The sequence below is a fragment of the Equus przewalskii genome, chromosome 27 (assembly GCF_037783145.1).
Source record: "Equus przewalskii isolate Varuska chromosome 27, EquPr2, whole genome shotgun sequence".
Lineage (NCBI taxonomy): Eukaryota > Metazoa > Chordata > Mammalia > Perissodactyla > Equidae > Equus > Equus przewalskii.
This window is the reverse complement of record NC_091857.1, coordinates 37736492-37762615: the sequence shown is the minus strand read 5'-3', so window position 1 is coordinate 37762615 and position 26124 is coordinate 37736492. Positions and strand designations below refer to the sequence as shown.

The 26124-nt window shown below is 53.3% G+C and overlaps 2 protein-coding genes across 5 annotated transcripts in view; one reads left to right on the top strand and one right to left on the bottom strand.

Moving 5' to 3' along the window:
• The first annotated feature begins 1898 nt into the window (after positions 1–1898).
• Positions 1899–4941, top strand: TFF3 (trefoil factor 3). The gene is made up of 3 exons (XM_008535298.2): positions 1899–2059; positions 3441–3587; positions 4730–4941. Exons 1-3 carry the CDS (start codon positions 1978–1980, stop codon positions 4741–4743), a joined length of 243 nt encoding a protein of 80 aa, XP_008533520.1. The 5' UTR covers positions 1899–1977; the 3' UTR covers positions 4744–4941.
• An 11916-nt stretch (positions 4942–16857) lies between these two features.
• The window catches only part of ABCG1 (ATP binding cassette subfamily G member 1), a 69411-nt gene continuing 60144 nt past the window's right edge, over positions 16858–26124 (bottom strand). For 3 of the 4 annotated variants that reach the window (XM_070597826.1, XM_070597824.1, XM_070597827.1), the window contains exon 15: positions 16858–24991. In XM_070597826.1, the coding sequence (XP_070453927.1) occupies positions 24763–24991 (229 nt within the window). In that variant the 3' untranslated portion in view covers positions 16858–24762. The remainder of the gene's footprint in view (positions 24992–26124) is intronic. The other variant, XM_070597825.1, reaches the window with a different exon arrangement.

Sequence of the window (26124 nt, the reverse complement as noted above, 5' to 3'; positions counted from 1 at the left end):
AGATGGCTGCTTCTCAGAGCCATCCAGGGACGCCAGCACACAAAGCCCAGGGCAGGAGGCATTGGAGGAGAGGGCTCCCAGGATAGTCCAGGCAGAGACGCGGCTGCAGAGGAGGAAGGAGACAGCCTCCAGCAGCGCCAGTGTGTGCTCATCCCAGGTTCAGGGGTGCACACGGCAGCCACCTGTCAGGGTGCGGTCGACAGCCAGTGAGCCCGGGCCTACAGCTTCCTCCTTGGAATTTGAACTCCTCTCCTCAGTGGAACAGGGAGGCGGGGGACGGCTACGGGACTGTGATCCCTGGAGGCGAGTGCAGGCATCCTCTGCTCCTGGTGGGGAGCCCAGGGTTCCTGGGTCAAGAGCTCACTGGAGCAGAAGGATGGGGGCACACAGGAACTTTCCCCACAAACACTTATTGAACTGCCCAGAAAAGGTCCCAGGAATTTCCTCCAGGGCGATCTTTTTAGTAACATAAAGGTGGTGCCATCTTTTAGCTCGGTGCCCTCTCTCCCTCTGAGAACAAAGCAAACGCCCAGAAAACAGCAAAGAAATTCCTTTTTCTGTCTTCATGCCTGCACTTGCCTTGGAAATAGTGACAAGCCAGATGGCGAGTGTCGCCTTAAGGGGATTCATCGAGGGCTCGCTGAGTACGAGGGGCTGGGCCTGGGGAGTCCCGAAGTGGGACACGGTCCTTGTTCGCAAGGCGTGCACGGTCTGGCCCTGTTAGTCTCTCAGTGAAGGAGAGCTCTGTGGGCGAACCCTTGGGTGGTTCAGGCCCCCCTCCAACACCCGACCCCCACTGGGGACTCAGTTCGACCAGCCAGGTGCACCTGGTTCTGGGATGATATACTAAGTCCATCCCGAGGTTCTGGAAGAGTCACTGGGTATCATCAGTGCTCAAGAGATGGATGAGAATGTTCCAGGCAGAAAAGAAAGATGGGACCCAACTCTCCTGTTCTCACTGGTCAGCCAGCCGCGTGGGGGTGGGTGCTGGGATCGGGGAGCTGAGACAAGATACTGCAGAGGTGGATCCAACTCCAGCTCCGGCAGGTCGACTAGAGTGACTCTGGCAGCCACCTTCAATTTTAAGCCTCGTTTGTTCCTCCAAAAAATGGGTATCATTATTCCTGTGTCACTTAGATATGCTGTTATAAAACAACTTCCAAGACCTAGCCTTCATTTAAAAAAAAGGCAAGCTGGGAAAAGGTAATAAGTCCCCATTTGTGTTAAAAACATGCTCGGATCTAGAGAGAACATTTCTGGAAAAACACGTAAGAAAGTGTTAAACACAGACGCCCCCGGAGAGGACGGGGGTCTTTTGTATCGTCTGATTTTAAAAATCAACTGCACGTGTTATATGTTTATTAAAATGTATTGAACAAGATTACGTAGTACATTTATTAAAATGTAGTTAACAATGAAAATTTTTTTTGCTGGAAAAGAGCAAAAAGGAAAGGAATTTCTGCCTTTCGAGAGTCGAGAGAGAGAAGCGAAATTCGCACGCACGGTGCCCCTCACTCATGGTTGGCACCTGTCTTTTCAAGCACCCAGGGCCGATCCTGGATTAAGTGGCCTGGGAACTCCTGTCAACTAGTAGAGAACCTTCCGGACGGCTTCTGAGTGGGTTGTTGGGACGTATGCCCAGCCCCACACTGAGCCTATATCCTTTTCTCCAGGCCAGGCTGACTGGGGGATTGACAGAGCCCTGCTCCCTGAGAGAGAGGTGATAACCCTGGAGTCTGGAATCCACAGTTGCCCCTTGCTTGTCACCAAAATGGTGGGGTCAGAACCACCCTCTCTGCTTTAGGACGGAGGAGCGTCTGGGGCTTTGCAGTCTGTACAGGGGAAAGGCAGGCGGGGCCCAGAGCTCAACGGAAGGGCTGTCTGCAAACAAACAGGATCCAGGTGCTCGTGCGGACACAGGGGTATAAATGAATCTTCTTGGCTGACCTGGCTTGTCCTCTGAGCCCGCCCGTGACCATGGAGCCCAGGGTGCTCTGGCTGCTGGCGGTTGTCCTGGCCTTGGGGTTCTCCAGCTCGGCCGGGCAGTTCGTGGGCCTGTGTGAGTACCCCTCGGACCTTTCTCCACCCCACAGCAGGGAGGGCCCGGAGGGTGGCAGGGTAGACACACAGGATGATGGGAGGGACACAGAAGATACAGGCCTGGGGGCTTTCTGTGTGCTTGTGGAAGGTGACCAAGCCCCCGCATTGATTTAATAATTGCTGTTTACCAGACACACGCATCTTCTCTCAACAGCCCTGTCAATTGGGTCTTGCTGTCCCCATGTGGCAGACAAGGAAACTGAGACCCACGAAGGTCCATAACTGACCTGAGGCAGCCCTTCTGGTCAGTGCTGAAATCAGCATTCGGCAAGGTCTGCCTGGCTGGCGGCCGATGCCCAAGGCCGCCTCCCTGTTCCTTCTCTGCCAGAGATTTCTGAATTACAACACTGGTCTTTATTCACAGTTTTGGCACGTTCACAAAACAAGAAGGAAAGACAAAGGAAAATGATTATTTCCAGAACATTTCAGTACATACAGACAATTTTCGGGTAGCTATTGCATTGCAACTCCAGGTGGGGGACGCGGCTGTCCCACTAACCCAGTTTGAAGAAATCAGGTGTGGCTTTAATCAGGTTATCTATGAAGCCATGTTGAAGCCGGCGCTCCCAAGCTTGGTGCCTGTTAGAATCACCCGGAGAGCTTTTAAGACTCCTGGAAGCCAGGATGTGCCAATTCCATCAGCATGTCTCTAGGTGGGAGCGGGCCTCAATAATTTTTAGAGATCCCTGGCGATCCCAACATGAGCAATTTGGGAACCACTGGAGTAAGGAATTGTGGACTGGCAGCAATAGAAGAGGGTTTCAGAGACTTCTCATGATTTCTATTTTCTTAAGGAAAAATCCAACTAGGTAATAAGGCAGAGTGGACTTATGCTGAAGTTTGGACATACAGGCTTGCTAGAAAAATGAGTATCGGAGACTGAGGGATGTACAGGGCAACTGTGACAAGCCAAACAATTTGGGGACAGGGAGATGCAGAAAAGAAATAGAAAATAGATGCGCTGTGATTTTTCTATTGAATGTATATCTCCTATTATACATTCATTTTTTTTTTTAAAAAAAGAGGGAAAGTTATCATTGATAAAACAGTGAAGGGGAACTTTGGAGCCCAGATTCCCAAAGGCTCCTGCCAGCTGGAGGAAACCCAGGCCCGTCTTGTACTGACTTACCGACAAGGGGCTGGGAGCCCGCCAGTGAGAGAGACACCCTGGAAGACGGCCAGAGTTCCTCCTGAACACTTCTCTTTAAACATTGACGTGGGAAAAGGGTCCCCTGCAAGCAGATGTTGATGGCGGTGTCGCATCCTTTGAACTCAGGAGCTGGGGGGAGGGTGCGAACTTGCAGAATGCAGCCAGAATGACTGGGCTTTGTTCCGGACAGCGGCCAGCCAGTGTGCCGTCCCCGCCAAGGACAGGGTGGACTGCGGCTACCCCAAGGTCACCCCCGAGCAGTGCAACAACAGGGGCTGCTGCTTCGACTCGAGCATCCCCCGGGTGCCCTGGTGCTTTAAGCCCCTGCAGGAGACAGGTGAGCTGGCCCCACCGCACGCGGGGGGTCCTTTGCGTGCCTGGAGTGGATTCTCCAGTTCCCCAGGAAGTTGCACACACCCGGGCCCTGGGCAGGACACCCAGCGCCATGGCTGTCCATTGGTGGAGGCCTCAGTCACAGGCTTCATGCCCAGGACAGCCAGTGACTGTCCCCTTGTCCCCTGCTGTCCCCTTGCTGAGGGATTTGTGCAAAATACAAAAGCAATCATTTCGAAAACGTGTTCAAAATCGAGGTACCATGTAGAGGGAACGAGTTCAAAAACTATCCTGGAAAGAGACGGAAAACACAGAGGTTTGGAAAGCTGGGCTGACGTTGGAGGCCATATTCAGCCAATGGACCACCCAGAGTCTCTGTCATTTGTGAGGAGCTCTCAGCAGACGGCAGACAGGCGGCAGTACTGGGCATGGAGCCCTGGCGCCTCTCTGCATCCCACTGTCTTCCCACCACCCTGAGCCCAGCAGGAAGTGCACCACCCCTTCTGTGGTGCAGTGGGTGCAGGACAAGCACCCCGGGGAACCCCATGTCAACAGCAGATGGCTGTGCACACAGATAGCTTGCTGGCCTGGCTCCACCGGCCCCGCCCACCACATCTTGGGCGTGGAAGTCTGCTACAAGCCACCTGGTGGCTGGGGTGCTGCCTCACCTCCTAAGAAGGAGATAGCTTTCCTGGCACCTTCCTGGAATCAGCACCCGAAGGGGCCATGCTGGTCCTTTGAGCCCAGCTCCCTGATCAAGGACGGGTCCCCTGCCCGCTGTCAGGGCCTCCTCCCCCTTCCCAGCAAATCCCAGCAGAGTCTATATAAGCCTTTGGGACCAGGAAGGAGAGTCGCCTACTGCCCCTTCCCTGGTGGTCCCCATTCTTTCAGCTCCTCAGCCAGCGATGACACCCTCTTCTTTGAGCACCGGGTGACCCTGCAGTGGCCATCTCATTTATCATCTGCCCCAGTCCCCGGGGTCATGGTGGGGCATGTGGCTATTCTCCCACAACACTTCCCCAGCAACCTGGGGGACAAGGCAGCGCTAAGTGCTGACCTTGAAGCCTGTCTTGACCTTGAGAACCAGGCAGCCGGTGGGTGGAGACGAGACTGCTCACAGTGACGCACGCCATGCTCTGTTTCCAGAATGCAAATTTTGAAGCGATGCCTGCTGCCGGTGGACACCTTGGGATGTGACCTTCCACGCTCTGGGCACCCTGCCCCCCATTCTCAGCTCGTCTCTGCTTTCCTATCACCCTGCTCCTGGCAAGCAATTCTGTGAAAATTAATGTCTGGGGCCTGATGTCTTAAAGAATAAAGATCCCATACTCAGTATGAGGACAGGTCTTCCTTCCTGAGACTTCATGCTGTTGTGTTTTATTTCTGCCAAGTCGCTCTCCCTCCTTTCTGAGCTATTCGCAGAGGGGGCTGGCGGGAGGGTGTCACAGCATCTCCGAGCAGAGGGTCTGCCCCCGGCCTCAGGAGCCGGAAAATAACCCCTCAGTAGCCACGTGGCTTGTGCAGATCCAGTGTTGACATGAGGCTGCCGTGGGGATGTCCTCGTGTCAGCTGAGAAAAGACATTTCAAATCTATGATTCAAGAAAGATGATTAACGTCTTTCTTGGTGAAGAAAGTGAACCAACAAAACCACCTCACAAAGTGGCACTTTTGGGCATTGATTTGCAAGTCAAGTTTAACATCTTGCGTGGCTTTCTTGTACCCTTTTCTTCTGGAAATGGATGCAGCTTTGTGAGCAAATCAACTAGTATCACCATGCAGATCCCACCTCAAGTCCTCACGATGTCTCAACAGCCCCTAGAGGGGTGTCCCCCCCGCCCCCACTTTCTGGGACGTGGAGCTCTCCATGGACACCACGAGGGTCTCCAAGGGGAAGCTCAGCGTGCACCCCCTGGTCACTCACAGTCCCGCCGGCCGCGCGTCCTGCGCTGTCTCCGCTGGTGGCACTCTCCTAAGGCACAGACACAATCCTGCCGTGCGCTCGTTCACACTGCACAGCGGCCCGAAAGCAGCACAGCTTGCCGAGGTGGGGTTTCTTGGTCTGAGCCACCCTTCCCACTGGAAAAGGGACGCCGGCTCCCTTCAAAACAACAGGCTTTGTTTGGGGGGCTTGCCCTTACGGCCGGCTCCCCAGAGCTGACAGTACCCCTGGACATGAGATATTATTACACCTGTCTTACAGATAAGGAAAGGTAAGGAGAAGAGATTAAGTAACCTGTCCAGTAGCCCCCACTGAGCAGGGACCACATCAGGACGCTGGGGTCTCTGCATTGGAAGCCCTGTATGTCCCTGCGGATGCCCAGCAGCTGTGCCTTCCGGGCCCCGGGAGAGAGCCCTTCCAGGAACAGCTCAGACCATGCGGCACATGTGAAGTGCGGCCTCCTCTCCTGGGGACCCTGCCGGCCTGAGCAGTTCTTGCCCAGACGTCACCCTAGGCCCGCCTCTGGATCCCTCTCTCCCCACAGACCGAGCCCAGCCTTTGAGGCCAGGCCGGACCTTAGCTGGAGGGGTTTAGGGGTCACTCTGGGCCTTGAGCCTCAGCCTCAGGTCACCATGCCGTCTGTCTGGCTCTGATAACCGGGTTCTGCCCTCTCCCTCGCTCCCCCGCTGCCTTTCCTCTAGGGCGGGGGTCTGCTGCCTCCTTGCCGCCCAGCCTTATCAATGGGAACAGCCTGCCTGCACTTCCAAGGAATTCCTCACCTGTCTCTTCCTACCTCCCCCACCCCTGAGTTCGGGTCTGGACACCTCCTCCCACTGTGGTCCCCATCCCGCCCCTGGACTGCCTGGTGTCTGCCACCGCGCTCGGCAGGGAGGGGTTCCAGCCCAGAACCTGCAGCTGGGGCCCACCTCCCTCACCCACCGCAGAGCCTGTCCCTCCCTTACCCATGACAATGCTTTCGGCATGTTCTAGACAGTTCCCCAGTTACCCTCATTGCCCCATGTGTGGGGGGGATGGAGTCTGCTACCATCCAGTGGAAAAGAATTCGGTTGGGACATTGTCACGTGAGGTCCCTGTGACACGGCACATACCCCCCACGTGCAGGTCCCCACGCCTGGGCCAGGGGCCGCCCTGCAGCTGCTGGTCGCCGTGTGCTCCCCACACCCTCCACCCTTCGAGACGGGGCCAGCCTTGTCCCTCCCCTCCGACTGTCCTGAGTCCCTATCTGCTCCTGGTGGCTCCCCCTGACCCGCTCCAGGTGTTCAAAGATGCAAGCTGGACTCCGCTGCAGGTGCAAACAGGGCCCAGGTCAGGGGAGGGCAACCTCACCCCTGCAGCTCTCAGCACCAGTTCTGACACCCCTGCGCGGCCCCGTGCGAGGACTCAAGGAAAATCACTGCGGCTCTCGACCAACAGCTGAGGAATCAGTACCCCAGGGGCCGGGCGTCCCGAGGGAGTGCTCCAGTGGCTGAAGAGCGGCTGCTTTTTCTTGCTCTCTGGCTGCCGGGACCCTCAGAGGAGGCTCACCCCCGGGAAGGACATGGCAGTGGGAGCCACTCTTGCTTCCCCCACTCAGCCACACAGCCCTGCAGGGTGAGGAGAGAGGCAGGGCCTGGGCCAGTGACAAGGGACAAACCCCCCGGAGGCATGAGGATCCTTCAGATGGAGCCCGTGGCCCAGCCGAGCTGCTCAGCAGCTGTCACCTCTCACAGACACTGCTGGCACCGTCCACCCTGTCACTCGGTGGCCAGACCAGAGCCACTGCTTCTCTGCTAAGGCCATGGACACCACCAAGGAGGACGGTCCTCGCCCACATCCCCCACCCCCCAGATAGCATCTTCTATTCTGTTCTTGGCCGTTCAGGGCCCCCGTTTTGAGAGTGTGTGTCCCTAGGAATTTGGGAAGAGCCCAGGCCAGACTCGGATGCTGAAACAACCTTCACGCCCAGTGCAGGAGCCTCCTTCCGTGACCTCCGTGCTCAGGAGAGTCATCGGCAGGTGGGGGCTGGGGAGACGGGGGCTTAATTTTCCCGTCCTGGGGCTCAAAGCTCTCTCCCCAAACTCTCTGTTATTCCTGCAGAGGGTGTAGGGGGCCATCACTCATGTCAGGCTTCTGGCGGGCCGCCCCACGCTCCCTGGGGGTCCCGGTCAACCTGAACACTAGCCACCTACTCCAAAGCCAACAGCTTGACGAATGGTCCAAGGACTGGACGTGGATCTTAGAATCATCTGAAGAGTTTTCAAAGATCTCAGAGACCCAGAGATTAGATCACAGCCTTGAGGCTGGGCCGGGCCCCAGCAGTGTCCAGCTGGGTCGAGAAGCGGGGTACCTCCACCTGTGCAGGGTGGACACCCGACAACGAGAGCAAAGTGGGTTGTGAGTGGCCGAGAGGTCAGGGGGGACGAGAGCTCCAAGCCGGAGATGCAGACGCTGACCCAGAGAGCCAGATTGTTGCCCCCTGGCCCGCGTACGTTAGTTACAAACTAAACAAACAAGAAAAACCTGAGGCTCACTTGTCCGCACAAAGCCTCTGGCCAAGAAGACCACAGACATCTGGGCACCTCATCAGGCCACTTTTTAAAAATGTTACCTTAAAATATCATTTATCTTGGTTACTGAGTTTTGGGGGCACCCCCTGCAATTTTATGTCTTACCCCAGCCCTGTCCTTAGCCCGTGGGGGGCCGTTGATATCCTTGTAAATGAGTTCACAGGGCACCAACATCGGCCAGACCGCTCTGACCCACATGGAGTGAGACACACGCAAGCTCATTTCCCACCCCCACCTGACCTGGTCCAAATTGCAGTGACCAATAGCCCCCTCTGCTGGCAGACGTGAGTGACCGCACTTCCTGCAACCCCAGCTCCTTCATGCCTCCTCCCTTCCAGTTAAGATTTGATACCCCATCACCCAACTATCCTGCCTCCTGACAGCCTCCAATCCTGAGCAAAGCCCCATTTCCTCGCAGCTCCCCAAAATCATGTAACACAAACCCAAATCCTAGAATAAATCTTTTCTTTTCTTTTTATTTTTTGGTGAGGAAGATTGGCCCTGAGCTAACATCTGTTGCCAATCTTCCCCTTTTTGCTTGAGGGAGATTGTCCCTGAGCCAACATTCATGCCAATCTTCCTCTACTTTATATATGGGATGCTGCCACAGCATGGCTTGATGAGCCCAGGATCTGAACCTGCAAACCCCAGGCTGCCCAAGCAGAGCGCACGAACTTAACTACTACGCCACTGGGCTGGCTCCATAAATCCTTTCTAACAGCCAACTTGATGCACAGATGTTCCTGTGGTCTTTGGCAGCGGGATGTCAGTCAGCAAGACACAGGCCAAAGACTTGGTGGGGGAGATGGGGGCCCGTGGGCATGTGGTTTCAACCAGTGGGTCTCAGTGGGGCCTGCATTGCCATAGGGGACGTTTGGATCTGTGGGCACGTTTCTGAGTGTCATATGAATGGGCGGTGGCACTACTGGCATTGAGGAGGCACAAGGCTAGAGATGATGGCAGGGATCTGGGATGTGCCAGACCATCCTGAGGACTTTCCAATGCCCTGCTGGACGCTCGGGGCAGTCACAAACCTGTTTATAATGATCTGAGACCAGAACCACCTTCTGTTTAAATCTAAACAGAAAGTTGTTGTTTTGTTTTTTCGAGGTTTGACTATCCCAGAATTTTCCGGGAATGCAGCATCGTGTCACTCAACCAAAGGAAGGCTCTTGTTTAGCTTGGAGCGTCAGCCCAGTTGACCGTTTCAAACACATCTTCTCCGGGGACAGGGCCCCTGGTTTGCGAGCTGTCTGCTCAGCCTGCCTGGGGCTGCCCGCATTCCTGGGTGGCTCACTCACAGCGGTTCTGTGCAGGGGACTCTGTGTAGGGTCCTGCCTCCACTCCACGCTACCGCCATCTCCTCTCGTCCAGTCGTGCAGAGCGGGGACATACTGAAACACAGGGTGCTAGTGCATTAGATACCACAGTCCTTTTATTTCTCATATTTTTATAGGGCATTATGCATATGTATTTTATTAAACGTTGTGCGTAGGCGTGTATATTAAGTATGAATTTCATTTCAGGACAGCAAAAGGGGGTCTTGTGAACAACCTGGTGTAAAGAAGATGAGGGTTCTGCTGGGGTGGAGCACCTCCCAGCCAGGCCCCCTTGCCTCCCCTTGCTAGCAGGGTGGTCCTGGGAGGGAGGAGACCCCTACCTGTGCAGTCTGAGTCGTTCCCATTTTTTCAGTCTTAAACCTGAATCACCGCTTTTGAACTTAAAAAACCCCGAATGCTGACAAATGTGTTCTCTGGTCCCCCTAGGACCACCTCGCTAAAGCCGCCTCCCCCTCCTACCAGGCCGAGATAGGGGAGGGTCACCAGGCCCCGGGGTGGGGGAGGGGGCTCACACCGCCCCCATCATCCTGCACCTTTACTGCCCATCCAGGCGTCCCTTCCCTCTTTCCAAGACAATCCATTTCTCCCCAACGTCCTCCCAGCTGTGGGGGCCCAGCGGGTAAAACCTGGGGTTTCCGAAGGGCTGGCCACCCGTGCGGGGACTCCCAGTGGTTCTCCCAAGACCGCCCTGGCGCACACCCCGCACCCCCACGCACAGTGATGGGTGACTCAGTGGCAGGCACCTCTGTCCACCTTGGAATGTCCTATAGCACTGCAGTCCCTGCCTTGTCCCCACCCCTCCCTCTCTCCCTCCTCCACCCTTTCTCCCCACGCCCCCACCCCAAGCATCTCAAAGGGGCTCAGCGCTGACTCCAGGAAATCCCTGCGTCAATGTGTGTGGGACGGCCCACCACGCTCCCCACAGGTACAAAAAAAACACCACCTTGTTGCTCCCTTTACAAACTGACACCCGGTTTCCACCGATGAAGGGAACACTTCATTTTCACAGATATCTCGGAGTTTTTCCTCATTCTCCTTTTCCCTGGGGTTGAATCTAACCCCAGATATGGACCCGGGCCCTAGGGCCCTACGGAGGGGTAGCCCCTCGGAGGGGGCAGGAGGGGGTGGGCAGGGGGCTCCAGGGCGCTCATTTCAGTGAGTAACCACGGCTGCTGTGTGTCCCCCCAGGGGGAGCTGGGAGCAGCCCCGCTGATCCTGCAGGCTGCAGGAGGGCCTGGGAGGGCATCCCAAACATCCTGGGCCCCCACCCAGGTGCGCACTAGCCCAGGGGAGCTGGAGGGAGTGGACGGGAGGAGCAGAGGTCTGGTGGAGCTTGCAGAGCTCCACTCCACCCACCCCAGCCTCTGAGAAGTGTCCCAGGGCAGGCCAAGGAGGACCCTGCCCAGCCTGCGGAAGTCAGGGCCCTAGCAAGCCCCAGGCTGGCTCAGCAGGGGAACCTGGACAAAATTTACCTGAAAGTGCCTGGGTGTGTAACAGCAAGATGGTAAGTTAACACGAGGGAAGCCATCTTGGGGAAAAGAAGCAACATTGTAACTCTGACCCTGACTCCCTAGCCTCTGTGAGTACATTCGAGCCTGCTCACAGCCTAGATGATTAAGCACCTCTCGCTTTTACAAAATACCTGATCTGCTAGTTCTATGACTCTTTCTTACGCAAGTCTCCCAGCTGTGATAAGACAACTTTGTTCTCTGAGGTCCCCAGGAACATGACGACCTCCAGAAAGAAAAACTCTGCCTTGGTGCCCGTCGCGAACGACAGAAGACAGAGGTAACGTGGCGCCTTGAAGTTTGTCGCACTGGAGGGTCAACATCCCTAACCCGCCCCTTCCCCGCCCGTTTCCCCGTCTAACTGCCTCAGGATCCTGTATCATTGGAAGACGGTTCTTCAGGACACTAGTCTGCCATCTTCCGACAACGCCGGCTAATCATGTAAGTTTTCCTTTCTCAACCACCGGCTTGTTTGCAATTGATTGGCACCAGATCGTGGCGAGCAGAATGAGCCCCTTTTTGCTCAGTTACAGGTGGGGGCTTTAAGTTCACAACAGAGAAAAGTCAAGTCACCGTTTTGCGCAATAAATTTTAAGGTGAGGGTGAAACGTGTCCACCACACATCTGTGTGTCTACCCGAAGTGTGCAGCTGGCTCTCATCTCTCCAGGGTCGGTGTGAAGCCCCCCCACCCCCCAGCTCAGAGTGGAACCCGGGGCAGGGGGAGGAATGCGGAGGCGGATTCGGCTCCCAAAAGTGCGCCACGTCTGGGGCAGGGGGGTTTCTGCCCTTAATCCTTCCCCCAAGAATGGACAGCTCATGGGGCAGCCTGCCGGGCATCACTGTGGCTGAATCCCAGAGCGGTTGGTAAAGACAATCTAATACTGACTGAGCAGGTGGCATGTGTCACACACTGATCAAGCCCTTGAGATTTGCTAACTCGTCGAATGCTCTTAAACAAGCCCACGAGGTGGGGGCGTTACCATCCCCATTTTCAGATGAGCAAGCTGTGTAGTAATTCGGTCCAGGATCCTCGGCCAGGACAGCCAACACACCAACAGCAGGAGGCAGCCCCCGGCAAGGAGCCCTTCTAGAAGGTTGTGTTTGCATTATAGCACCTCCCGTAGGTCATTCTCATCTAATTCATTTTATAAGTTGCAATCTATTGTGAGTAAAGAAATTCAATAATTAACATGCTCCCCGCCTTGTGCAAAGGTTCATAATAATTTGCTAGGTTTACCAATGAGACACTGAAATGCTAACGAATCTTGAATAATTACGTTTGCCAGGAGCCAGCAGAAAATCCCAGGAAGCCCGATTCTGCCCTTGAGCTCTATGTGACCTGCTGGGGGTGGCCAAGGGGTGCGTGGTCTTCCTCGGGAATTTTAAACAAGGTTCTTGGCTCTGGATGGTTGATGTCTATTAAGTACCCAGAGAGCGCTAACCAATTTTAACATTTGGGGTTAGGAAGTGCTACCGTGTGGACCAGAAATGTTTTTTTCTTTTACCCAAAATGCACTGGATGATTTTGTATTAATTCTTACTCTACCAATGAGGAACTTGAGAGAAATTTGCTCAAGGACACAGCCTTGCTCAGGTTCGAATCTGGGATGTGTTGGACCCTTTTCCTGGGCTGCTGGTCATATCCTCGGTGGACTTCAGGCCTCCTGGGTACTCAGTTGATGCTGACTGTCCGTGGCCCAAATGGCCTTGACACCGTCCATTAAACCCCCCTACCTCCTGGGCAATCACCTCTAAAATTTTCATCTACCAGTGGCATGAGGTAAATTAGGAAAATGAATTGGATTCCGTAGGACCCAGGGATTATTTTCATATCAAATACCTTCCTCACTGACTCGGAAATGGTACACATTTGTAGAACCTTCCAGAACCCATGGAATGAGAACTTTGACTTGCCCAGGAGAAGTCAGACCCCCTTGCTGCTGGTGGAAGGGGAGAGAGACACTGGACTTCCCCTGTCCCAAAGCTCTGTGGCCGTTAAGCCTGATGATTCTTTCCTGTGCTGTTTACACGCCTTTGCCCCTCGAGTCTAAGTATGGTTGATCATTAAAAGCATCGCTTTGGGGGGCTGGCCCCGTGGCCGAGTGGTTAAGTTCGCGCGCTCCGCTGCAGGCGGCCCAGTGCTTCGTTAATTCGAATCCTGGGCGCGGACATGGCACTGCTCATCAGACCACGCTGAGGCAGCGTCCCACATGCCACAACTAGAAGAACCCACAACGAAGAATACACAACTATGTACCGGGGGGCTTTGGGGAGAGAAAGGAAAAAAATAAAATCTTTAAAAAAAAAAAAAAAAAGCATCGCTTTGGCGTTTCTTTTTTGGCGATGGTTCCTTCCTGGTCAGCTGGGTAGCTGTGTATTATTCCACAACATGTTGGATGTTTTCTGGAATTCATCACTCTGTTCAAGAATTCTTAAACTTTCAATGGCATAGAGAGGAGGGTCTTTGCTTCAAACTGAGACACCAATACAGGGTCAAATCAACAGAGTCACTGGGGAGACGTGAGAGGGAGAAGCGAGGGCAGGCATAACGAGAAGTCTCAGACCTGGCTGAGGGTCTGACATTTCTGAATGGAGAGGAGGAAGGAAAGAGTGGGTGGGGAGAGCCTCAGACCATGGCCAAGTTCTGCAGAGGTCTCCAAAGGGCCGAAGGACAGTCCCCAAACCAAAGTGCCACTTTGAGGAATCCTGTTTTGAGCAGGAATGGCCTGGCGTGGTGCCACGGTGGATCCTGAGGGCCAGCAGCTGGCATTGTCAGTCGGCTGTGTTGCCTCAGGTTCTCCTGGAGGGATGTCTGGGTGGCGGGTCGCATATCTCCAGGGTTGTCATGGAAACTCCTCCCTTGCTCCCTCCGAGGCCCTTCAGGGTCTTGGGCTGCAGAGGCTGGAAATTCTCCTCTCCAATGTCCAGTCTTTGGGAACTGGATGCACAGACCCTCTGAGCCTCAAAGTTCCCAATGGCAAAATGGGGACAATGGCACTAGCAGTGTCAGCGAGTGTTCAATGACTGCAAAAGCAAGAAGCAGGCTCACAGAGCCCTTGGGAGGTCCGAGCCAGCGAACCTTGGTTGGCCACAATGCTGTGTGTGGGGCTTCTCCGTCCTTCTGGGCTGTGGCCCCTTTCTTCCTTAGCTGTGTGCTGCTTTTGAAATTGAAATGTGCTTTAAGCTGAGTGAGAAGAGCCAGACACCAAGACCACATGTGTGATTCCGTCTACATGACATGTCCAGAATAAGACAATCCGGGGAGACGGGGTAGGTTGGTGGTTGTCAGGGGCTGGCGGGGGGGACGACGGGGAGTGACTGCTGATGGGCACAGGGTTTCTTCTGCAGGTGAGAAAATGTTCTGGAATTAGAGAGTGGTAATGACAGCACAATTCTGTGAAATACTAAAAAGCAGTGAGTTGTACACTTTACAAGGGTGAATTTTCTGGTATATGAATTATATCCCAATAAAAAATGCACATATAAAAACCCAAATGTGCTTATACCGTTCTTTGTGGACTTAGTGATTTTGGACAATGTCTGACTTTCTGCACTGAGAATTGAGAGTTTAGTTCCATGGATCAAGGTGTGGGCTGGCTCGTCTGGTCCTGAATGGCATCGGTCCTGCCAGATGGCCTCTGAAGGGGCCTTGTCCCCTTCTAGGTGGCCCCAGGCTGAGGGCTCTCTCCAGACCCCACTAAGGGCACAGGAATTATTAGCTGCTTCTCTTGGGGCAGCTGTCTCTGTCGCTGATGTCCTGGATGCGGCTGCCTTTCCCTCTTGGGTTCTGTGGGGCACAGGCGCTCCCCACTTCTCCCCATCCTACACACCTGCTCTGTTCTCTGTGAGAGGCCATGCTCAGCACCCCATGGGGCACAGCCCCAGCGCCCACCAGAGGGAGCCCTCGGACACCAACAGCCATTCTCTTATCGCTTCTGTCTCTCCCATTCCCACTCCCCAGCTCTCACCAATCCTGGGGATTTTTCTTGACGCATGGAGCTCCCTTTTCCTTCTGACACCACCTCTCAGATATGACAACCAGGCAAGGAAATTAGGAGAAACGAATCAACTTCCAAGGTCCCGAGCCAATGGGTGGCCGGGTTGCTGGTCACGCCTGGCTGTGATTGCATTGATATCTTGCAAGTGTGGCAGCACTGAGCACGGACCCACACAGCTGCTCACACCGGGGAACCAGCTAAGAAAGGAAAAGAAATATCTCGGGAAAAATCTGTTGATTCTCCTAGAAGAGTACCCTGGGTTTTACCTCTGGTTCTCATGTCATCATCTTTCTGTAGAATGAGGTTGCCAATGAGAGGCACTTACTTTTACTGCCGAAGCCACAGTGATGTTGCCAGTGAAGACCGGCACTCCTGGGTGAGGCGGGACCCACATGAGCTAATGGCTGAGGCCCTGGCAGCCTTGTGTGGGGTCCCGGCGCCCTGGGCGCTTGCAGTCCCCGAGAGTCACTGGAGGCCAGAGGGCCGGATGGGACAGCCCTGAAAGCCCCCTTGGGGCACCGTGAGAGGGAGGGGCACACGGGGGTCTGCAGGTCCCATCATCAGTGGGCGCTCTCTCTACGCACCGCATTTACATCTTGGATTTCCTTCCATTTGGGTTTCCAGAAATCCTTCTGTGGTCTAAATTATAGCTTATGAGGATATCACTACAAGGATGCTGTCCAATTTTTCAGACTTATTAAAGCATGTTTGTTATCGTGGAAACAACCATAGTGTCGATCAGAAGGGAAATGGCTGCACGGATTCTGGAACGTTCCGGCAACAGTGTGCCCTGCAGTGGTTAAAGCTAGAATGAGGAGCCCTGTGCTTCTGGTCTGGAGCGCTGTCTGCAGTCCGTACAAGGGAAGGCCAGCGCGTGGGGAGGCGAGCCAGTGCCGCGCCCGTCTCTTTCTTGGGGGTGATAAGCAGATGAGAGAATAAACTGTCCTTTGGTTGTCAAGGCTGGTTACCTCTGGGGGTATGATTGGGGTGGGTTGGAGGTGAGATGATTAACTTTCGTTTTATTTGTTAAAACAAGTGTGTGGAATATTTGTAGTTTAAAAATGATGACGGAGATCATTTTGGAAGAAGTGGGGAAGGAAGGGGGATTTTGATGGGGGAGGTGGCGGGTGGTTTGGGGGCACAGAACAGCATCTAGGGACAGAGAAACCTAGGCAGGAAGAAGGGACAGGGAGCCCTGGCTTTTCTCTCAGTCCTGTCCCTGAATGCACACCGTCCTCCACACCCACAAGGGTTACCTTGTCCTACCCATCATGGCCATACCCAGCTGACCTTCCCAGAGTGACACCCGGACCCAGGCCCAGCCCGAACCCAGTGCTGATCCATATGGGGCCCTTAGATCCCCAAAGTGGACTCCTGGGGAACTTCGCCGTCATCTTACCCCTTAGCAAAGTGTCTGGGAGAAGTTTCCCCTGGTCACTGGGGACAGATTCCCCCAGGCCACTTCTTGTGACAAATGGATTCTCTTCCTCTGCTGTCAATTCCTCAATGCCTTCTTCCCAAGGTGGGGCGTCAGGAGCCCTGGCTCCCCAGCTACAGTGAATTCTGCCTCAGGCAAACTACCTGGTCTCTCTGAGCTTCAGTTTCTTCATCTGCGAAACTGGACCACTGCTGGCTCTCTGGCTCCGAGGATGGCAGTTAAATGAGACGGTGAGTGAGAAGGCACTTCACCCTGTGTTACCACATGACAAGCGGGGGCTGGGGCTACGCTACTGTCACTCTTACTTTTCTTCCCAGCTCCATCTGCAGCCATTACAACACCTACCAAAGGCACTGCTCCATTAAGAGCAAGGGCCGTGCAAGAAGAAAGTACCCCGCTTCTTGGCCAGACCCGGGGCCCCAGTCTCCCAGCAGGTCTGAGAGCTGGTGTTTTCGAAAGCAAGAAGGAGAGAGAAAGAGAAATCTGAAAATAATGATGCTTTATTTGATTTATGTCACATATTCATAAATGGCATCTAATTTCAGAAAACAAAGTTCAAGTCTGCAAAAACTGCACATACAAATCTTCTAAGGAGATAACTCCACAGGAATACGCAGAGCGGGACCATGGAAGGGAGAGTAGAAAGCTCACATCCGAGGGTCTGCTCGGGTCTATATTCCAAAGGAGGGAAACAAGTGCCCAAGAGAGCTGAAGTTATTTTTAAATATATATATCTATATATATATGTACGTATGTATATATGTTGTATTTATCTACAACAGTGCAAACCTCTTGCAGCGTGCAAGCAACAGCATTTCCTAAAGTAACATGGCTAAGTCAATAGGAAGTTAACCATACAGCATTATAAAAATCTGGGACTATATAATTACATATTAGATATACAGATCTATGCACATATTTGCACGCTGATTAGAAATGTTACTTGCATTGACTCTTGCTTTGGAAGGGATAACAGAGGGGAAATCTTACGTAGCTGCTCATCAAACAAAAGGCAACGATTCATGACAGGTTCAGCTATGATCAGGTATTGCACCAATATGTCCACAAAGGAAAAAACGAATAAACCAGAGTGAGGGGGTCACTGACAGATATTAATTTTTTAAACATCCACGTTCCATTGAGAAGCCCGTCTCCAGTCACCTGCTTCCACGGGGAGCGTAAGACGATAAACATGGAGACCCATTGCGGGCTTAGTGGTCCACTTTACTAGCAGTTTGGGTGAAAAAGCCTTGGGGTACAATTTTTAATCGGCCGATAACTTAAAAATGAGATACTTAGAATGAAGCCGCAGGCAGCCTGTGATCCACAGGTCATGGAAAAGAGACCCCCAAGGTGCATGACGACAGAATTGTAAAAAGAACCCATGAAGTTATAAAGTAGAAGAGCTACCACGGCCAGTGAAACACCGTCAGAAAGTCAGTCCCTCCGTACCATTCAGAGCGGGCTGCCCCTGGGACCGCCGGGAACCCACACATCCAGGGCGCTCAGCCCTAACCCCGCACACCCCATGGTTTCCAGCCTTTCCCCTCAGGGCTTGATCCACTTGACCCAGCAGGACAGGGCGCACTCAGGGCCCCCCAAGAGGGCGGATAGTTTTGGTCGCTCCTCCCCCAGAGACGGCTGAGCCTGCTGTTCCAGCACAGCCCCGCTCGACAAACACTGCTTTCTGGTAAGCTCCGTGTGCTGATCCAGGGCTGCGCTGGGAGGAAGGGGCTGGTGCTGGACCAGCCTCCGGGCAGACGTGAAAGGAGACTGGTCCACTCTCAGCGCTGGCAGCAAGGCCTTTCTCAGCTCTCCTTCAGGGAGACCCGCCTGGGGGACTCGAGAACCGGCCGCCACACAGGCCAGAAGGGAGGGGCCCCCCTCACGGCTCCGAGGCTTGCCAGCCGGGCCTCAGCATCTGTCCCAGCTGCCCTTGGCCCCTGCTGCACGTGAGGTGTGACCCCCACCAGGAGGAGTAAGAGCGGGTGGCTTACAAGTTCCCCCAAATCAGTAACATCAGGGAACATACCAAAGGCTGTCGAACTGTACACACTCCCAGGGCCACGTCTGAATTCATGTGCAAAGTGTAAGCCAAAGGGGTCAAACAGGGGTCTCTCGTGTTTATTCAGACAGTCCAAACAGAGGATGGTGCGAGAAACTTCCGCTGAAGGTAATCCTTTTGAGTTTTGCTGTTTTTAATTTTCTGTGGCTTGGGCTCACGCCATTCCCAAGATGTGACATTCCCGCTTGGGGGCTGAAAGGCTGTCTCTAAAACCACAAACGCCACAGGGAACCTCCCATGGTCCTGGGGCCATGGGATATCTCCTGGGAACGGGGAGCAGCCAGGGCGAGCTCAACCATCCAGCTGTGGGAACCCCACAGCTGGCCCCGCCTCCATGGCACAGTGAGCCCTCAGAAAGCGGAGCCCAGACCCAGCCGGCAGGCTCAGCCGGGTGTGTGACAAAACAAGGGCACTTTTGTGCTTCTGTTCCTTTCTCTTCAGCTTTACAGTGGTCATTATAACGTGGAAAAGCCCCAAAGCGGTGCCCCACCAATGACAATCACTCGCCCCAGAGGGAACTGGGAGCCAGTGTGCATGGATCATTTCCCCCTTTTTGATGCTGGGGGACTACTTCTGAGAACAGCAGACATCAGGGTCTGTAAGCCTGACCTGTGCGCACATGCCTCACTCATCAACTAGGTGGCCGTAAATGCACAGCAGGTTTCCTTGGCTGGCACAGGACGCACTGGAGTGGGCTATAAATGGTCTGTTGGAGGAATGATTCCAAGTTGGCACATTCAGAGATAACATAAAAAACTGGGCTAAGGCGAAACTCTTCTGTTTCCTCAAAGATGGGAATAAGGAATGGGGAGGGAGAGACAGTGTTATCAGAAAATCTAGGCTACCCCCAGCAGAAGGATGGGCATCTGGGCGTCATCTTCGCTCACACTGTGCTCCTGCCCAGGAGGCATGGATTTCAAGTTCAGGCTGAACTGAGCTTGCGAGCATGAAAATTAGACTGTGCAATGGGGGTGTGGGACTCCCCACTTCTGGTCCCAGGCGGGCCCTGAACACAGTCATCAGAAGCCCCTGTCTTTGCAGAGGGCAATTATCTCAGAGGAACGTCCCTGATGTGAGAGGCCCAGAAGGACCAGGACCCTGATGTAAGCTGGATTGAAGGAGGCCAGGTCTGCAAAGGCAGAGAGGTGTAGAGGAGAAGTGAAGGCAGCAGGTGGGCCGGCACGCACTGCCGTCACGAGGTTGTCTCACACCTGGGGTGCTCTCTGATTGTGCACACCACTCCTCCCTCCCTGTCACTTAGGACTGCGGGCCATCGGTTCTGTGCCTTTGCCCAGCCTTGCTCTCTGCCCTGTGTCCCAGGTGGGAGGGAAGGCCAGTCTGACAGCCCAGCCTAGCACCTACCGCTGTCCTTGCAAGTCCTGGCTCTGTGTACGTGTACCAGCGGCCGTCTGGGGAGCTGGCGAGCCAACGCAACACAGGACTCCAGGCTCCTTCTGGGTCCTGCTCACTGTGACTCTGGGGAGGTGATGCTTTAGCGTAGCAGCTGACCTAGAGAGGCCGGGGCCTGAGAAATGGGTCTCCCAGATTGCTAGAGTAACAAACGAGGGGTGTCTTTCTGGTGGAACTACCTCCCGGGGCGCCCACGTCCGTGGGACCATCGCAAGGGTGGCGAGGACTGGACGGGACCTCATGGACCACGAGCATCTGGGGCCTCGGCACTTTTCAAGGCCAAGGCCAATACAAACAAGGCAGGAGGAAGTGGGCGAGGGGTCCGCGAGAATGGAGGGGAAACACAAAACTCGAAGACAGTTCAACCTAAAACGTGAAGGTTTTGGAGAGAGAAAGGTGACAATTTACAGTCGGGCGTAAGATCAGAACACGACGTGGAGAAGCAGAACCCTTACCAGACGGACGACAAATGTTTTCAAAATACCACTGAAAAATCCCTTTTGCCTAATATGATTCCAGCAAATCATTTCCCATTTTGAAGCATTTACACTGAACACGAGTAAAAAGTTTTATATAAAATACTTTATTAGCAGTCTTTATTTCTTAAAAGTATCTAACTCAAATTCGCACCCTCCGCACCTCCCACCTTGGCGACTTTGTTTTGCTTTTGGTCACAGTCTAATTTACCACATCTGACGAAAGCCTTCATGAGGCCTGACTACACTGTCATTGTCTGCACAACAGGTGTGAAGGGAGGGAATTTTTTTCTTTCCTTCTTGGAGTAAAGGACAAGTGAGGATTTAGAGACAAAGGAGACACCACAGAAGAGCCATCAGATACACACCTGGAGCAAGCCTACACGTGTGCACGTGTGTACATATGTACACACACGCACACACACCTGCCCTCTCTAGTCCTAGTGAGTGCACACACACCCACACCCCCTGTCTAGACCCAGCTGACCCACAGGTGTGCTGCGTTAGGAAGGGCAGAGGGAGGGGGCTCTGCACCCAGCCGGGAGGGAGCTCAGCCCCCCGGCCAGCTCACACACCCCTATGCAGGGCCATCGAGGGCGGGGGCCGGGCCAGCCTCCCATCTCAGCTATCTGCTCGGAGACAGCAAGTCCAGAAGGAAAAGCCCCTAAACCAGTATTGCACTTCAGACGCGACGAAGCATTTTCACGCACGCTTGTACAGCATGAACAGGAGACAACACGGCAAAGCAAAAACAAGAGAGACTTTCGGGTCAGACTGGGGCTCAAATTCCAACTCTGCTCTCTCCCGGCCCTGGGACCCGGGCCCTTACTGACCCTCTCTTGGCCTGGGCGTTCTGTAACTGCAGGATGAATACAGCGAGGCCCCCTGGGGGCAGGTCTGCAGCTGAGTTCTGGCCCCTGAGCCCTGGAGCCTGGGACAGCACCACGTACGTGGGGATGGGTCGATAAATGTGTGCCGAGTGAGCGAATGAACAGAGGGATTCGTAAGGCATCCAGCGCAGGGCCTGGACCACTCCGCAGGAAAGATGCTCAGTGCCCTGGAGCTTTCTCTTCTCAGGGAAACAACCACAGTGATGTCCCCCTCACGGATACAGCCTGTCCCTGACCTCCTGGCAGTGCTTTTGTCAGGGTGAGAAATGGCCTTTTTGTGGGTCTCTAGGAAGGGTTTTGACCTAAAAGCTCATATCCCATTTCCTGGTCCTGAAGGCCCCTCCCCCAAGGTGGGACATCATCAGATTGCAGCATCTTCCATGTAAAATATTCACACGGGTTTCCTCCCTTCTTGGGGAGAGACTCCCACTTCATCCAGGCAGGAACTTTTGAAGAATTTAATTCTGTAGCTGACGTTCAACGAGAGGAGGAGAAGCAGCAGCATGAAACGCTCTGAATGAGGACAGAGAGGGGGAAAGGGTCCCGAGATGGGGCTGTCAGCAAAGACCCAGGCCCTCAAGCTGTGCCGGAGCGGGAGGGGCGGGCAGAACCCACCGCGTTCCCCTTTCTCTCCCGACAAGTTTCACTGTCAAGTGATTTTCTCCGCACTTCCGTTTTTCTCTCTACTAGCACTGGAGAGGTTGTGCATCCTTTATCCAAGGTCTAACCCTTCCTTCTAAGTGAAGAAGCACTATCAGAGATGAAAAGAATATTTGAGTCATTCCATCAGAAATTACTTAAAAGAATTAGATTCAGGAAGTTGGTCTGGTTTAAATTCCACAGTAGGAAGGACAGCATGTCACCACCTACCTCTTAACCACAACTACGTAGAAAACAAGTCAGTAAGTCGCTTGGATGTTACCTTAGGCCATTGGAACAAGACGTTTTATCAGACTACCCCAAAACAAACGGCAGCATTTGAGTACATGCTGCCAAGGGTTAATAATGAGAAGGCGAGAGCGAGGGGTACTTGTTGACACTTGAAGAGGGATGAAGGGAGCATTCGAGAACTGACGCATCCGTGTTCCACATGGCTGTGGGTGCTTCCTAAGCAAATTATCCAGCGGTGGGGACTTCAGAATACTTGCTACACTCTGGTAGCATCCTTTAAAAAATAGCTGTGTTCCTTTGCCCATGCAATTCCCTTCTCACAGCCCAATAGTCCTCAGGTCCCCCAAGATCTGCCCTTTGGGAGGAGCTTGATCAGTTCCCCCTCTATTAAGGGATGGATATAATCTGTTAACAGTGGAGGATGGAAATGCAGGGAGCATGAAACCTAGGGAAATATTCTTCCCGAGGGCTTCCATGTGCTTGGAAACCAGACTTGAAATCTGAGGGAATCTCACTGTTTCCTTCCAGAATTGCTGAGATGCAGCCCCCTGGGCTCCATGAATGAGACGAAGCCGCCTGTGGAGAGTGGAGATGGGCGGCCCCACACAATGCAGCTCCCGCCCACACCTCCTTCCTAGGGTCACAGGCCCACAGCCGGAAGGACACACCCGGCAGGAAGGAGTCCTCTGAGTGCTGACCTCCCCTGCTTAGTTCTCAGCCACCATCCAGGACTCTCTCCTCTCTCGATTCGACACCTGCACCAGGCTGTTCCTGCGTGGGTCTTCCTCTGTCTGTGTGCTGTCTCGCAGGCAAATCTATCCTGAAATTCAATGAGGGCTTTTATGAAGGCTAAGCGTGACCCTGGTGAAATAACTTCATCTGGAAGGCAATGCCTCATTTGCGTAGAATAAGCAAACTTAAAATTACATTTTAATGTATCTCAATTGTATTTACTAAAAGGGATCTAAGGGTGAAAAGGATATCTCTAAGCATTTGCAAATCAAATCCACGTACACATGGCCTCCTCTCATTCTCTTAAAGTTGGAAATAAGAGCTTCCAGAACACAACTGAGGGATCTCAGAGCTTTACAGAGCTGAGCACAGCCTTGAAGACGATCCAGGACAACTCTTTACAGAGGAGCACACTGAGGCTCAGAGAGGCTAACGAGTTTGCCCACAAAAATACAGTCCTTCCTTCGGAGACCCCGATTTCAGGATAATGATACTCCAGAGGGGAAAGCAGTTCCATTTTCCTTCAGATGACCTTCTGTGGCCAGAATCACCTTCCACCCTGTAGTCACACTGCCTCTGACCGCTGACAAGCTCAGGGCGCCCTGTGGGGAAGTCAAAGGCCGTCCACCCTGCAGATGGGCCCACCGTGCCCGCTCTGGAGGGATTTCACTGATAGGATTATGTCACGGGAAAGGAGTGTCCAGTTCTTCAACGCTACAGAAGCCCAACAGTGAAAGGGTGGTGCAGCGGAGACGCCACGGCGCGTGGACCTGGGAGATGGACTCGCCCGCAGCTCTAGGTGCATTGTTTGACGGAGCTACAAACTCCTCGGACGCACGAGGTCTTTGCCAGTGTCCTGCGAAGTCCTTGGATGCTAACGAAGTCTCAGCACCTTCCCTCTCATGCAGGTGGCTCGTCTCTCACCTGCTGCACCTGCGGAGCCCTCAACATCCCCACCCGGAATTCCCCAAGCCCGGCTTTCCCAGGTCCCATGGAGGTAGCTGATGTGACAGACGAGGAAAGAGAAATGTTTGTAAAATATCAATAGGGTTGACCTTCTGGAATTTTTTCTTAGGCAAAATTAAGGTGCTCAGAAAGTTAGGAAAAAAGAAACAATATATTTTGCTTAAAATATGAAGTATGGGGAAAATAGAAGACTTTGAAAGACTTGGCCGATTACACCTTACAATGTTTTTGTGTAACTTTTTAAAATTTAGGTACAACCGAGCCCATACAGTTCCAAAGTCTTCCTTCCACCCGGCGCCTGCATCTGTGTCTCACGCAGGTCCTGTCCCCGAATGAGACCAGCTCAGCGCTTAAGTTAAACTCCTCGTATCTCTAAACAAAGCATGTTATTTACCCTGAATAATTTTCTTCAACAAGTACTAAAAAGATACAGTTTCTTAAAACAAATGAAATCTATCGACATCTGGCTTGGAAAAAGAGGCAAAAGGTAGAAAGATGAAATTAGGAAAACAATAGTCATAAAATGGACTCACGCTGTGCCTCGCCTTTCTGCCCCGACGCCTAACTGCACAGTGATCAGCTGAGAAGCTGCTGGAATGCTCCATCCAGGACCAGCGTCACCAGAAGGAACAGACTGAGGGAGCCTCTTGTCACCAGCTTTGTTGCAGTTTTAAATTCTGCCCTACTTGCAGTATTTTAAAATTCTTCACGTAAAAAAAAAAAAAAAGAAAAAACCTTCCTACATCTTCCTAGTGAAAGCTAGAAAGGGTAATGGACAGAAGACCCAACCCAGCTGGGCAGAGAAGTTGAATGCGTGACCCCCGTGAAACCAAACGTGGCTTCTAGGGGTTGCGTCACCGTGGTCTCTGTGTCCGTGGCACAGGCTTGCCTCCACGATTCTAGACGTGGCCCTGGGCCACAGTGTCTCGTTTTCCTCTCTGCTGGCATTCCACTGCTTTACCTCTCCGCCCGGATTTTGTACCTCAGGACAAAGTAGGCGATGAGGCGCAGGGAGATGAAGAAAACCCCCAGGACGATGAAGTCCAGGTACAGTTTGGCATTCTCCACGTCCAGTTCTCTCAGGATGGCCTCCGACTTCTGGAAGTGGCACGTCTCGTCGATGTCGCAGTGCAGGTCCTCTCGGTCGAGGCCGTAGATGGAGAGGATGACGCCTTCAAAGCCGTACCTGAGGAGGGAAGAGCGGGGGATGAGCGAGGCCCTGACCCCACCGGCTCAGCTCACTCCCCTCCTCCCCCACTCGCCTCCCTTTGTGGAGGGTAAAGCATCATCCACGGAAACACTTCTGAACCTCTCGACTGCTTCCTCAGATAAACACGTGCAACCACTTGACCGGGTCTTTGCCAGTTTTGTTTCCTCCAGGTTCCACCAAAAGACCCAGATTGAACGAATGGTGCATATTTGTTCAGTGGTGAAATGAATTGAAAAATACTCTAATTACTTCTGATATTACACTCTTCTTTGAACAGTTAGATATAATCAAGGGCCTCGTACCTTCCAAGGACTTTAGAGCATTTTAAATAATACATTTCTGCACCATCTATCGTTCTGTTCCAGCCCTACACGGTCAGAACAAAAACACGAATTTTGAGAAGAAAGACGTGGGTTTCTGATTTCTTGGTGTCGGAGCGTGCACAGACTGCCGAAACTCTGTCCAAGGGCTTTGTTTCCATTTTGTTTTCCTGAACAATATACCTGGGTCTGAACTGACATTCTAGAAAACAAAAGCTTGTTCCCAGCCTCGGATCTTGTGTGTCACGTGGAATCGCGACAGCTGGGGAGAAAAGCTTTAAAGGTGGGCACGGCACTCCGAGGGCCACCGTGCCAAAGAACCACGGAACAGAGAGCGTGAAATCTGATCGCCTCATGCCCAAGGCGCCGGAACATTCTTGTTCAAAGATATGAGGATGCGTGAAACATGACTTGTTTTCCACTGGATTTCTTATGAAGGTTTTACAAATCTTCAGAACCTTGTTATAAGCAGTGTTTATTCCAGAGAGGAACGAAGTGCCTAAAAGATGGAAACACTCCCACCCAAGGCAGTGCTCCAAAACGTGCAGAACACGGGGCCCACCGTGGCTTCTCCAGGGCATGGATCACAAGTATTTATTTTATTCTCGTGTGTGTGTGCGTGCGTGCATGTGTGTGTTGGTGAGGGTGGGGGCACACAAAACTAGGAAAAAAAGGAAAGGCATCCACAGTCTTGAAGTCACGACCCAGGAGGCATGCCGACATTTAGCCGACAGCCAAGAAGTGGCTTCTGTGAGCGTCCGCACGTTAACCAAGTCCCTTCCCTGTGTC

Bases quoted from the DNA above. Each gene is read 5' to 3' on its own strand.
- TFF3 (XM_008535298.2), top strand. From the start codon at position 1,978: ATGGAGCCCAGGGTGCTCTGGCTGCTGGCGGTTGTCCTGGCCTTGGGG. The intron at 2,060-3,440 runs GTGAGTACCCCT...TGTTCCGGACAG, and splicing joins CGGGCAGTTCGTGGGCCTGT to CGGCCAGCCAGTGTGCCGTC.